This window comes from Pongo pygmaeus, chromosome 14 (genome assembly GCF_028885625.2).
Source record: "Pongo pygmaeus isolate AG05252 chromosome 14, NHGRI_mPonPyg2-v2.0_pri, whole genome shotgun sequence".
NCBI classification, from domain to species: Eukaryota; Metazoa; Chordata; class Mammalia; order Primates; family Hominidae; genus Pongo; species Pongo pygmaeus.
The window spans coordinates 32,059,867-32,073,802 of NC_072387.2; the positions used below are offsets into that span (position 1 = coordinate 32,059,867).

General features: G+C 46.3%; 3 protein-coding genes across 6 annotated transcripts in view; 2 read left to right on the forward strand and 1 right to left on the reverse strand.

Moving 5' to 3' along the window:
• Positions 1-13,936, forward strand: part of LOC129011217 (phosphatidylinositol 3,4,5-trisphosphate 3-phosphatase TPTE2-like) — a 716,449-nt gene that overhangs the window by 480,569 nt on the left and 221,944 nt on the right. The gene's annotated exons all lie outside the window — the stretch shown is intronic.
• Positions 1-13,936, forward strand: part of LOC134738007 (mitochondrial intermediate peptidase-like) — a 163,218-nt gene that overhangs the window by 108,775 nt on the left and 40,507 nt on the right. The gene's annotated exons all lie outside the window — the stretch shown is intronic.
• LOC129011210 (uncharacterized) overlaps positions 1-13,936 on the reverse strand; it is a 49,695-nt gene that overhangs the window by 9,398 nt on the left and 26,361 nt on the right. For all 4 annotated transcript variants that reach the window (XM_063650639.1, XM_063650638.1, XM_063650637.1 and 1 more), the window contains exons 11-14: positions 8,926-9,013; positions 4,636-4,764; positions 1,170-1,269; positions 868-1,006 (exon numbers count right to left, since the gene is read on the reverse strand). In XM_063650639.1, coding sequence (XP_063506709.1) covers positions 868-1,006; positions 1,170-1,269; positions 4,636-4,764; positions 8,926-9,013 — 456 coding nt within the window. The remainder of the gene's footprint in view (positions 1-867; positions 1,007-1,169; positions 1,270-4,635; positions 4,765-8,925; positions 9,014-13,936) is intronic.

Here is a 13,936-nt window from a genome sequence, read left to right on the forward strand (position 1 = left end):
AAAATTATCCAGGCATGGTGGCATATGCCTGTAGTCCCAGCTACTCAAGAGGCTGAGGGATAAGAATCGCTTGAACCTGGGAGGCGGAGGTTGCAGTGAGCCAAGATCACCCCACTGCACTCTAGCCTGGTGAAAGAGTGAGACTCTGTCTCAAAAACAACAAAAAAAAATTGGCTGAGTGTGGTGGCACACACCTGTAATCCAAGCTACTTGGGAGGCTGAGGCAGAATTGCTTCAACCTGAGAGGCAGAGGTTGCAGTGAGCCAAGATTGCGCCATAGCACTCCAGCCTGGGCAACAGAGCGAGACTCTATCTCAAAATTTAAAAAAAAAAAAAAAAGGCTGGGTGTGGTGGCTCACACCTCTAATCCCAGCACTTTGGGAGGCTGAGGCAGGTGGATCACCTGAGGTCAGAAGTTCAAGACCAGCCTGAACAACATGGCGAAACCCCATCTCTAGTAAAAATACAAAAATTAGCTGGGTGTGGTGGTGGGCTCCTGTAATCCCAGCTACTTGGGAGGCTGAGGCAGGAGAATTGCTTGAACCCAAAAGGCAGTGAGCTGAGATTGTGCCATTGCACGACAGCCTGGGCAACAAGAGCAAAGCTCCGTCTCAAGAAAAAAAAAAAAAGAGGAAAACCAATGCCAGTACTAGCACCTCCTCTTCCCCCGAAAAAATTACAAACAAGAATGTAGGAAGGGAAAGGAATTATACAGATTAAACTAATCAAGCAGAAAGGACAAACTCAATTTTGAACCCACTAAATTTGCCACAAATATTGTAGAAAATATTCTCAAGGACTTTACAGTTGTCTACTTTGATTGGCACACGGTTCATAAAGCAGTATTTGTGTCAAGGCACATCTTACTTTTTTTTGGCAGTCTTCCTATGTCCATTGATTTTGTAATGACTGTTGACCTTCCTTGTCACCTTATGGACTTCAGCTCGAACTTTGGCTTCCATATGTCTCTGTGAAGTAAAGAGGTCTTCCAGGCCAATTTTAATTCCTGGAAAGGAAGAAACCCTTTTCTTTGTGTGCATACAAATGGACCTTGGCCCTTGGTGACAGTGAGGAGAGGAGAAGGTGAGAAACCTGAGGGCAAGAAGCTGTTCTTTCCCTTTCCAGGGCAAACTCATTTCCACACTATGGGGACTCCAACAGAGCCATACCTTCCTGGCTACGGCTATTGGACCTCCAGGCTTTCCGCTGTACATCTGTGGATCCGTCATGTACATTTTGCGACTTTAAGACAGTCTTGAGGAAAGACACCTAGGAAATAATAATTTAAGAATGATGGCTGGGCACGCTGGCTCATGCCTATAATCCCAGCACTTTGGGAGGCCGAGGCGGGTGGATCACGGAGTCAGGAGTTCAAGACCAGCCTGGCCAAGATGGTGAAACCCCGTCTCTACTAAAAATACCAAAATTAGCCGGGCATGGCAGCGGGCGCCTGTAATCCGAGCTACTCGGGAGGCTGAGGCAGAGAACCATTTGAAGCCGGGAGGGGGAGGTTGCAGTGAGCCGAGATCACGAAGAGGTGGTGCGTGCCTGTAATCCCAACTAGTCGGGAGGCTAAGACAGGAGAATCACTTGAACCCAGGAGGAAAATGTTGTAGTGAGCTGAGATTGTGCCATTGCACTCCAACCTGGGCAACAAGATTGAAACTCTGTCTCAAAAAAAAAAAAAAAATAGGCCAGGTGCGGTAGCTCACGCCTGTAATCCCAGCACTTTGGGAGGCCGAGGCAGGTGAATCACAAGGTCAAGAGATGGTGACCATCCTGGCCAACATGGTGAAACCCCGTCTCTACTAAAAATGCAAAAATTAGCTGAGCATGGTGGTGCATGCCTGTAGTCCTAGCTACTCGGGAGTCTGAGGCAGGAGAACTGCTTGAACCCGGGAGGCAGAGGTTGCAGTGAGCTGAGATCACACCACTGCACTCCAGCCTGGTGACAGAGTCAGACTCCGTCTCAAAAAAAAAGAATATACTTCACACAACTGAACTGTACACTTCAACACGGTTAGATGGTAATTATCATGTTATAAGTATTTTACCACAGGTTAACATGTTTCACAACTTGAAAAAGAAGTAATTACCTTCAGCTCTCCGAGTTCTAGAATTTGTAACATTTCACCCTCTGCTCCTTCCTGATCTGCACTGGAGCATCTTCCTTCTATCCCTGCTCTACTCAGAGTCCACTTTCCCTTCCCTCACATCAGCTTCATTGAGGCTGGTTTGAACCTAACGCAAAACATTCTCACTAATGACTGAATTCCCACCAAGATTTCCGTATTAAGACAGTATGCTTTTAATCTTCTAAGATATTAAATATTTGTTCTCATCATAGCTAAAATGCAATGCAAATCCCATCTCAGATGTGGGTCAGATACCTATGAATCTCCTGAGGTAGTCATTGAAATAACTTTTTTTTTTTTTTGGAGACGGAGTGTCACTCTCACCCATGCTGAAGTGCAGTGGCGCTACCTTGGCTCACGGCAACCTCCACCTCCCAGATTCAAGCGGTTCTTGTGCCTCAGCCTCCCAAGTAGCTGGGATTACGGGTGCCCGCTACCATGCCTGGCTAATTTTTGTCTTTTTAGTAGAGATGGGGTTTCACCATGTTGGCCCATCTGGTCTTGAACTCTTGACCTCAAGTGATCCACCTGCCTCAGCCTCCCAAAGTGCTGGGATTACAGGCATGAGCCACCACACCTGGCCTGAAATAATATCTTTCAAATTCTTTGCAGAATTTGTTCTTTTCTGATTTCTGCACATAGGATAAAAAACAAAACATGTACTAGGATTTCGAGAGAAGCATGGGTAATCTAAAAAGATGAAAAAGCAACCACATCTATCCCACAGCTACTGCTAGATTTCATAGGAAAGGTAGCTGGCCCAGTTTGGAGCTAGGAGGAATGTCAAACACATGAAGAAATGAGAAGCAAGGAAATGCCATCATGCATGAATGCTTCATGGCACCCATGATGTCCCTGCTTAGGAGGTAGTGGTATAGATGACTAGATGATAAGGACAAAGATGAGAAGGTGTGAAGTTGTCCAAGTCCAACAGCTCAACTGAACTTTCCTAAATAGAATTTTTAAAAAGTGGTAAATTTAAAAACTTCCCCCGGCTCACGTTTTGGCTCACGCTTGTAATCCCAGCACTTTGGGAGGCTGAGGCAGGCGGATCATTTGAGGTCGGGTTTTGAGACTAGCCTGGCCAACATGGTAAAACCCCGACTCTACTAAAAATACAAAAATTAGCTGGGCATGGTGGTGGGCACCTGTAATCCCAGCTACTTGAGAGGCTGAGGCAGGGGAATCACTTGAAGCCAGGAGGTGGAGGTTGCAGTGAGCCAAGATCACACCATTATACTCCAGCCTGGGCAACACAGGGAGACTCGTCTCGGGGCTGGGGAAAAAAAAAAATCTTCCTCCAATTTATACCAAAAATTCTCTCTTCAGGACTAAGTGGCATAGAGAATGTTAAATGTTCCTCGATATCTTCATAACTCATATATTTTCTGTTTTCTACATATCTTGAAAGGCAGTGCCAAATGACGTGTAATTATCTAGGTGGTAAAACTGAAACATACTTCCTCTTCCCTTGAATATAAAAAAGCATTGTGGTATTAGTACTTTTATCTTGGATCATTGTTCAGAAGGAGGTTCAGCCCCCAGACAACCACACTTTTACTGCCATGAATGGCAAGAGAAAATGTAGAGCTCAACTTACCCAATGGAAAAAAGGCTCAAAAGACAAATTATGGCACAACTTAGCAGCCAAATTCTTACCAAGTACAGACTTTTGACATACTGATCTCTCCCCAGTTGCAACTGGGAACATGCACTTTGAATGATGTCATTCAAAATTACCCTGCCCAGACACACTTTTCATTGATTCTCTGGAGGGCAGTTCTAAGAGATTCTCTGGGGCTTTCTCTGCATCATGAGATGCAGTGCAGTTCTGCCCTTCACCTTCTGGCAGTTTGTCACCTCATCCCTATGACCTCAGAGGAACTTTGTCTCAGGCCAATTGTTTGTTCCTTGAGCTCTTCCATTTCCCCTAAAAATCATTTGCTGCCCCTCTAAATGGCCTACATCTCCATCTATCTCCCTCTTCCCTCAGAAGAGGGTGCTCTTTAAGCATCAACCATCCAGCCCTTCTAGCAGTCTCATTTTTCAGCTGGTTCCCATGTTTATGCCTGTTCTATGTTTTTCTTCTCCTGTTAAGCTGTCTGTTGTCAGCTCATTTCTGCAGTGAATCTTCAGAGAGGAGACTGGAAGCTTTCCTTCCACCCATATGGTAGAACTATAGAGCAGAAGAGTTTAGAAAGAATTTCCTACTTAAGTGATGAAACCTCATACTCCATTTCTGATAAATAACACTAAGGTTAAAAAAAGTTATTTTTGACCAAAAGGTCTGTTGACATTTTATTAAACAAACACCAACCTATTTAATTTTCATAATGTAAATGGCAGATATTTTCATAATTCTTATGCTAATAAATCATTTCCCTGATTTTTTGGGTAAAACCACATATTCATAATGAAGTCCAGAAACGTGAATTGTTTTAAATAATTTCTTCTTATTTGTGATTACAAGTATACCTCTACAGAAAGTTAGTATACTCACACAAAGGCTAGTTTTCCAGAGGAAAATAGCAAGTGTAGAAATTCCCAGAAACACAATAATGATAACTATCCAAGGAATTCCACAAAAGTCAGTCCCAGGATGAAAATGATCAGGTGGAGAATTGATAACCTGGAATAATAATAGTTGAAATAATGAAAAGGTCAATGACACTGACAATATTTCACTCAGAAAGAATCATCCTTAGAAACCGTCAACCTCCTCCAAAAGGTAACCACATCCCTCAGATATCACCGTGGGATTCCATTGCTACAAAAAAGAACAGAAGTTAGAAGTCTCGTGTTTTTCAGATGGCTGGTAGTGTTTTTAGGCATTGCAAATGTGGGGTGTCATCTTTCTTGGTATGAAGCAGGGATATCCAATCTTTTGGCTTCCCTGGCTATATTAAAAGAAGCAAAGTTGTCTTGAGCCACACATAACATACACTAACACTAACAATAGCTGATGATCTAAAAAAAAGCTCCCTTTTTTTGGAGACAGTGTTCCACTCCACTCAGTCGTCCAGGCTGGAATGCAGTGGTGCAATCTCGGCTCACTGCAACCTCCAGCTCCTGGGCTCAAGCCATTCTCCTCCCTCAGCCTCCTGAGTAGCTGAGATTACAGGTCTCTGCCACCATGCCCGACTAATTTTTTTATTTTTAGTAGCGATGAGGTTTCACCATGTTGGCCAGGCTGGTCTCAAACTCCTGACAGGCGATCTGCCTGCCTCGGCCTCCCAAAGTGCTGGGATTACAAGTGTGAGCCACCGTGCCCGGCCATTTTTTTGCTTTTGTTTTTGTTTGTTGTTTGTTTTTGAGATGGGGTCTCACTCTGTCACCCAGGCTGGAGTGCAGTGGCGTGCTCTCGGCTCATTGCAACCTCTGCCTCTCAGGTTCAAGTGATTCTCCTGCCTCAGCCTCCTGAGTAGCTGGGAGTACAGATGCCTGACAGTGCACTCAGCAAATTTTTGTATTTTTTGTGGAGATGGGGTTTTGCCATGTTGGCCAGGGTGGTCTCAAACTCCTGACCTCAGGTAATCTGCTTGCCTCAGCCTCCCAAAGTGCTGGGATTACAGGCAAGAGCCACTGCACCTGGCCAAAATCTCATAATGTTTTAAGAAAGTTTACAAATTTGTGTTGAACTGCATTCAAAACTGTCCTGGGCCACATGCAGCCCATCACTCATGGGTAAGACAAGCTAAGTATAAAGTAATTATCTTATCTTTTCTTTTCTGTTTTGAGACAAAGTCTTGCTCTGTTACCCAGGCTAGATTGCAGTGGCATGATCTCAGGTCACTGCAACCTCTGCCTCCCAGGTTCAAGCGATTCTCCTGCCTCAGCCTACTGAGTAACTGGGATTACAGGTGCCTGCCACCGTGCTTGGCTAATTTTTGTATTTTTAGTAGAGACAGGGTTTCACCATTTTGGCCAGGCTGGTCTCCAACTCCTGACCTCATGATCTACCTGCCTCGGCCTCCCAAAGTGCTGGGAATACAGGTGTGAGCCACTGGGCCTGGCCAGTAGTTATCTCTTCTTTAAAGTTATTTACTTGTTTTTTAAATTGATGTGTAACATTGGATGTATTTATTATATATCACATGATAAAAGAATCCCTCTAAATAATACTTCCCTCTTGGATTATGTGAATCTTTGTCATTTAAAGCTCAGCATAAGTAAAAAAAAAAAAAAAGAAAAAGAAAAAAAAACAATGAAGAGATTACTTCATTCACAAATAAGTATCAAATTTTAGTGCTTAAAAATTAACAAGGTGGGCCGGGCGCGGTGGCTCATGCTTGTAATCCCAGCAATTTGGGAAGCCGAGGTGGGTGGATCATGAGATCAGGAGATTGAGACCATCCTGGCTAACACGGTGAAACCCCATCTCTACTAAAAATACAAAAAATTAGCAGGGCCTGGTGGCACGTGCCTATAGTTCTAGCTATTCGGGAGGCTGAGGCAGAAGAATCACTTGAACCGGGGAGTCAGAGGTTGCAGTGAGCCGAGATTGCACCACTGCACTTCAGCCTGGGTGACAGAGTGAGACTCCATCTCAAAAAAAAAAAAAACTTACCATGGAGATCATGAAAATGGCACGAATAGTGTGGGATTTCTCTAAGATTGTTGATATTAATTCCATTAGACTCTTATGTGAGTGAAGAAGAAGACTTCCCCTGAGTAAGTTCAGACAGTTTGTGATAGCGTTTCTACCTCGATTCCTCAGGATTTAACTATATATTTTTGAAAACATCTCAATTTTAAATGTTTCTTTCAAGATGGTGAATTAAACAGAGATAGCCCTTCAACAGGTTGAACTCAGCATATGCCGAGTGTGAAATGCAAATGATGGAGTTAGAGAACCATACAACAATGGTAATGATTCAGAAACATGGTGTTGAGCAGAATAAGGCAGACACAAAAGAGTACCTATGGCATGGCAGGCATCTGTATACGCGAAATTCCAGAATAAACAAGCTAACCCATGATAAGAAAGAGACTGGCCGGGAAGAGTGAGAGTTCACTTTCTGGGGTGACATAATAGTTAGATCTTGGCTGGGCACGGTGGTTTACGCCTGTAATCCCAACGCTTTGGGAGGCCGAGGCGGGTAGATCACCTGAGGTCAGGAGTTCAAAACCAGCCTGACCAACATGGAGAAACCCTATCTCTAGTAAAAATACAAAATTAGCTGGGCGTGGTGGCACACGGCTGTAATCCCAGCCACTCGGGAGGCTGAGGCAGGAGAATTGCTCGAACCTGGGAAGCAGAGGTTGCGGTGACCTGATATTGTGCCACTGCACTCCAATGGGCAACAAGAGATATTGTGCCATTGCACTCCAGCCTGGGCAACAAGGGAGAAACTCTGTCTCAAAAATAATAATAATAATATAAAAATAAAAATAAAAATAATAAAAATAAAATAATGTAGATCTTGAACGGGGGTTGGGTTATGCTGGGATACGTACTTTCCAAAGTTAGTAAACTTACACTTAAGGTTATATATCTTGGCCGGGCGCGGTGGCTCACGCCTGTAATCCCAGCACTTTGGGAGACTGAGGCAGGTGGATCACGAGGTCGAGAGATGGAGACTATCCTGGTGAACATGGTGAAACCCCGTCTATACTAAAAATACAAAAATTAGCCAGGCGTGGTGGTCTGTGCCTGTAATCCCAGCTACTCAGGAGGCTGAGGCAGGACAATTGCTTGAACCCCGGAAGCGGAGGTTGCAGTGCGCCGAGATCTTGCCACTGCACTCCAGCCTGGGCGACAGAGTGAGACTCTGTCTTAAAAAAAAAAAAAAAAAAAGGCGTCAAACCAGATGACACAAATCAAAAGATATTTCACTTTGTTTTGGTTCATTTTGTTTTTTTGAGACAAGAGTGCAGTGGGGCCATCTCGGCTAACTGCAACTTCCAGCTCTTAGGCCCAAGCGATCCTCCCACCTCAGCCTCTCCAGTAACTGGGATAACAGGTACGCACCACCAGGCCCGACTAATCTTTTTTGGAATTTTTTGTAGAGATGGGGTTTCGCTATGATGCCCTGGCTAGTCTTCAACTCCTGGACTCAAGTGATCTGCCCACCTCGGCCCCCTAAAGTACTGGGATTACAGGCCTGAGCTGTGTAATTTCATGCCGCGTGACACAGCCCGGTAACAAGGAAGAAACCCCGCGGGTCCAGCGTCTACTCACATAGGTGGGGTGATGGCTGATAAATCCCAGCAGGAGGAGCCAAAAGAGCAGCCACCACACCGGCATGTCCTGGTCCTCTCAGGGCGCCCTGAGGCGGCCAGGACAGAGGCGGGGGTGGCTTAGGGCAGGGGGAGGGAAGGGGATGGAGAGGCGGAGGGAAGGGGGAGGGGAGGGGAGGGAAGGGAAGGGAAAGGAGGAGAAGGGGGCTGTTGGGCACCTGGAGGTGGAAGAGGAGGAGGAGGAGGAGGAGAAAGGGGTCTGGGAAAGGATCCGGTTCAAATTAAGTTCTCAAGCACTGGTGGAAGGTTTAGCTACAGGTCACGGAGAAGGTCAATCAGGGAAGCAACAGGACGCGCAGGGCAAGGGAGCGTGAGGCTTAGGAGCAGTTAGATGGAGACCAAGGTTCTGCTTTCCACCAAACCTTCTTCGGTCTGGGCCCTCTCTTAGCAACCCTGGGATTTTATACTCCCTCTCCACCAATCCCTGACGCCGGTGGTGCGGCCTCACAATGGACATCCCATGAGTGCCCCACCATGCCAATGCCCCCTCCCCCATCTCAGCCCCCCACGCTCCTCCCAAGGACAGGTCCTCTCTGGAACCTTCACAAACCTGATTTCTGGTCCTCCCCAACCAGCTCCCTGTCCCTGCTTCTGGGCACTCCTTCCTTCCTGAGCTCCCAGGATTCCTCAAGGTCACTCTTGGCCACAAAACATAAAAAACAAATGATGGCAGGATGGCAGGAAGAACCTCATACCCAAGCAGAGTGCTAGGTTTTACAGCCCCCGCTCAGCCATTCATATCCTAAGCAACAAAACATCAGCAGGATGTGGAAGGTCCCAATAGTAAACCATCTCCATCACATCCATGTAGCCATCAGGCCATCAACCTGTATCTCAGGGACAAATGTTGCAGATACACTCATTTTAAGCGTGCATGGTACATTTACAAAAATTAACCTGACTTATTTTGTTCCAGCAAATCTCAATATATTTTACAGCAATCAAATCACACAGCATGTTTCTGATCATATAACTGTGCTAGAAGTCAATGATTAAAAGCTAACTCAAAATTATTATTTGCTTGGAAATTCAAAGTGCCCTTATAAGATATAAACATAAGAAAGAATCCAAAATGAAACAAGATTACCTTTAAACTCAATGATAAGATCATAACATGGCAAGAAAATGTCTCCCTCTGGCCTGGGAATTCCACTTTGTGGCACAAGGTTGTGTGATCTCACATAACCCCTAACCCACCTAGACATGTTAACATCTGAAACAGAGTGATGATGTCACTTATCTATATCATCTTACTGCCTGTGTGCGTGGACTTTAAATTCTGAACCCAAATGGGGGAGAAAACCAAGTTGACTTTCATGATTGACCTTTCAGGGATGTCCAAGAAATCTGCATTTCAAGAAACAAACATCATCAGCTTCTCTCCTAGGGTATTTGGCCACAATACCCAGAGGGCTTGGCAGCATCATGAGTGATGGGTGGGGAGCACCAAGCAGGTGGGCAGGACCCAGGGCCTGGTGACCAGGACAGACCCCCACTATCCATCACCTTTGCAGGCCCTGTCCTCAGCTAAACTTCCCAAAGGCCTTCTTCTGCCCTATCACACAGAGTGTGCCCAAACTCACTCAGGCCTCTGGCAGTTGGACACAATGGTTCATGCCTGTAATCACAGCACTTTGAGAGGCCGAGGTGGGTGGATTATGAGTTCAGGAGTTCAAGACCAGCCTGGCCAAGATGGTGAAACCCCATCTCTACTAAAAATGCAAAATTAGCCAGCGTAGTGGCAGACGCCTGTAATTCCAGCTACTCAGGAGGCTGAGACAGAGAATTGCTTGAACCCAGGAGGCAAAGGTTTCAGTGAGCTGAGATTGTGCCACTACAATCCAGTCTGGGTGACAGAGCAAAATTCAAAAAAATAAATAAATAAAATAAGGGGCCGGGCACCATGACTCATGCCTATAATCCCAGCAATTTGGGAAGCTGAAGTAGGTGGATCATCTGAGGTCAGGAGTTGGAGACCAGCCTGAGCAACAGGGTGAAACCCCGTCTTTACTAAAAAGACAAAAAATAAATCAGGTGTGGTGGTGCACACCTGTAATCCCAGCTACTCGTGAGGGTGAGGCAGGAGAAGCTCTTGAACCTGGGAGGTGGAGGTTGCAGTGAGCTGAGATCGCACCATTGCACTTCAGCCTGGGCAACAAGAGCAATCACTTTGGGATTGTGATTTTTGAGATTTTAGATGTGAGGGATTTTGATCTTTCAGGATTTAACCTATTTTACAGTTGAGCAGACTGAGCCACAAAGAGGGGATGTGAACTGCCCAAGGTCTCACAGGTGGTGAATGTTTGTAGCTGGAACCTGAACTAAGGAAGGAGACCACTACTACTGCTGCCCTCCTTCCACCATCTTGCCTAGTTCACAAGACAGGAGGAAAGAGAGAAAGCAAAAATTTAGAAACAAAAGTGAGATAAACAGCCAGACAACCTTGGCACCACCACCTGCCATAGGAGTTAAAAATAATAATAATGACATCAACCCCTGACCTAAACTACTTGTGTTATCTGTAAATTCCAGACATTGTATGAAAAAGCATTGCAAAACTTTCTGTTCTGTTAGCTGATGCATGCAGCCCCCAGTCACGTTCCCCATGCTTGCTCGATTTATCACGACCCTTTCACGTGGATCCTTTAAAGTTGTAAGCCTTTAAAAAGGCCAAGAATTTCTTTTTCGGGGAGCTCGGCTCTTAAGACACAAATCTGCCAGTGCTCCCAGACAAATAAGCCTTTTCCTTCTTTAATCCGCTGTCTGAGGAGATTTGTCTGTGGCTCGTCCTGCTACAGAACCAGGGTCTACCTTGGCAAGGGATTCCACACTGAGTCTCCTCCTGAGAAGCCTGCTCTCAGGGGTTTTGAGGAAATTCATGGTCAGTAAACTGTGTCTCAGGAAATTGTTCCTCTCATGCCATTAGTACCTCTAATGCATCAGTCAGGATAAACAAGATTATGATGCAATAACAAGCAACCTCCATTCTCCCTCTCTTTGTTTTGTTTTGATTTTTTGGAGATAAGAATCTTGCTCTGTTGCCCAGGCAGGAGGGCAGTGGTGTGACCTTGGCTCACTACAACCTCTACCTCTTGGTTCAAGCAATTTTCCTGCCTCAGCCTCCTGAGTAGCTGGGATTACAGGCATGCCCCACCACACCTGGCTAATTTTTGTATTTTTAGTAGAGACGGGGTTTCACTGTGTTAGCCAGGCTGGTCTTGAACTCCTGGCTTGAAGTGATCCACCAGCCTTGGGCTCCCAAAGTGCTGGAATTACAGGCATGAGTCATTCTGCCTGGTGCACCCCCCGTTCTCCATAGAGAAATCAACACAACACATCCACAACAGCCTTGGATTAGTCTGCACTGGAAACATCCAGAGTCCTGTGGCACAAAGAAAAGAGACATGCCCGGCCACTTACTGACTCTGAAAGTTTCTGCTGAATAATGACACGGGTTCAGGCCAGTCGTGGTGGCTCACGCCTGTAATCCCAGCACTTTGGGAGGCCGAGGTGGACAGATCACGAGGTCAGGAGATCGAGATCATCCTGGCTAACACAGTGAAACCCCGTCTCTACTAAAAATACAAAAAATTAGCCAGGCGCGGTGGCAGATGCCTGTAGTCCCAGCTACTCAGGAGGCTGAGGCAGGAGAATGGCATGAACCCGGGAGGTAGAGCTTGCAGTGAGCTCTACTCCCGTCTCCGAAAAAACAAAAACAAAAATTAGCCAGGCGTGTTGGCATGTGCCTGTAGTCCCAGCTACTCGAGAGGCTGAGGCAAGAGAATCGCTTGAACCAGGGGGACGGAGGTTGCGGTGAGCCGAGACTGCGCTACTGCACTTCAGCCTGGGAGGCAGAGTGAGACTCCTTCTCAGAAAAAACGCTTTCTTCCAACTTACACAAGCCGGAAGAAGAAAATGTCATTTATTTTCATGGTAGGAGATTTATGCCAAGATTTTACACCAGGTGGAGACCTGTACCAGCTCCCTCTGCTCCCATCTCCCAGAGTTCTAGGAATTTACTCTTGCACACTGGCTCTTTCATGTCTCTTGGACTTTGCCTACGGAGGTCTCTCTGCCTAGCACGCCTTCTCTCCATGTCTCACCGTTATCCTCCCGCTTTATTCATTTATTTATTTATTTTTATTGTTTGAGAAAGTGTCTGACTTTGCCACCCAGGCTGGAGTGCAGTGGCGTGGTCACTGTTGACTGCAGCCTCAAATTCCTGGGCTCAAGAAATCCTCCCGTCTCAGCCTCCCAAGTAGGTATGCGTCGCCACACCCAACTAGTTTTTTAATTTGTGTGTGTGTGTTTGGTAGAGATAGTAGAGATGTTGCCCAGGCTGGTCTCAAACTCTTGGGCTCCACTGATCCTCCCACCTAAGCCTCCCAAAGTGCAGAGATTACAGGTATGAGCCACCACACACACCCAGCCTCTCCATCTATTTTATTTATTTATTTATTTATTTATTTCTGAGACACAGTCTCCCTCTGTGCCCCACACTGGTGTGCAGTGGTGCAATCTTGGGTTCACCGCAACATTTGACTCCCGGGTTTAAGTGATTCTCCTGCCTCAGCTTCCAGAGTAGCTGAGATTACAGGTGTGAACCATCACGCCCAGCTAATTTTTGTATTTTTAGTAGAGATGGGGTTTTGCCATATTGGCCAGGCTGGTCTCAAACTCCTGACCTCAAGGGATGCACCTGCCTCAGCCTCCCAAAGTGCTGAGATTACAGGCCTGAGCCACCATGCCCTGCTACTGCACCCAGCTACTCAAGGTAAATATGGAGCCAACATACTTGACTATCTGCAGGGGTCCACCCAGGGTAGGGGAGATGTGAGCACTGGCGTCGGAGGGAGCCCAGCTTATTGGCCCAACTCAGAGATTGACCCATTTCCTGGTGGGCATAGCACTCCAAGGCTTGTCACTCACAGCCTCTGCAACTCCAAGTCTTGGTATGCCTGAAACCCATACTCCACAAGAGCAAGCCTTCACTGAGCACCTAGGGTGGGACAGATAGGCCAGGGCTGAGCATGCAAGAGGAAGGAGACCCAGACCTTGCCTTGAGGAGATCACTTTCAGCCAGGGACAGAATTACTCCAGAGTGTCGCAGACAAAGGGACCAAAGCCTCCGATTTTCTTTTCTTTTTTTTTTCTAATTTTTTTGAGATGGAGTTTCACTCTTGTTTCCCAGTCTGGAGTGCAATGGCATGATCTCGGCTCACTGCAACCTCTGCCTCCTGGATTCAAGCGATTCTCCTGCCTCAGCCTCCCATGTAGCTGGGATTACAGGCACCCGCCACCATACTCAGCTAATTTTTTGTATTTTGAGTAGAGACAGGGTTTCACCATATTGGCCAGGCTGGTCTCAAACTCCTGACCTCAGGTGATCCACCCACCTAGGCCTCCTAAAGTGCTGGGATCACAGGTGTGAGCCATCGTGCCTAGCCATCTCCAATAGAAGGAGGCAGAGAGAGGTTTGGCACCCAACAGAAATGAGTTTAAATCTTGGTTCCCCTGGTTCTTGGCTCAAGCTTCTCTGGTGCCCAGTGTCTTCCTATGAA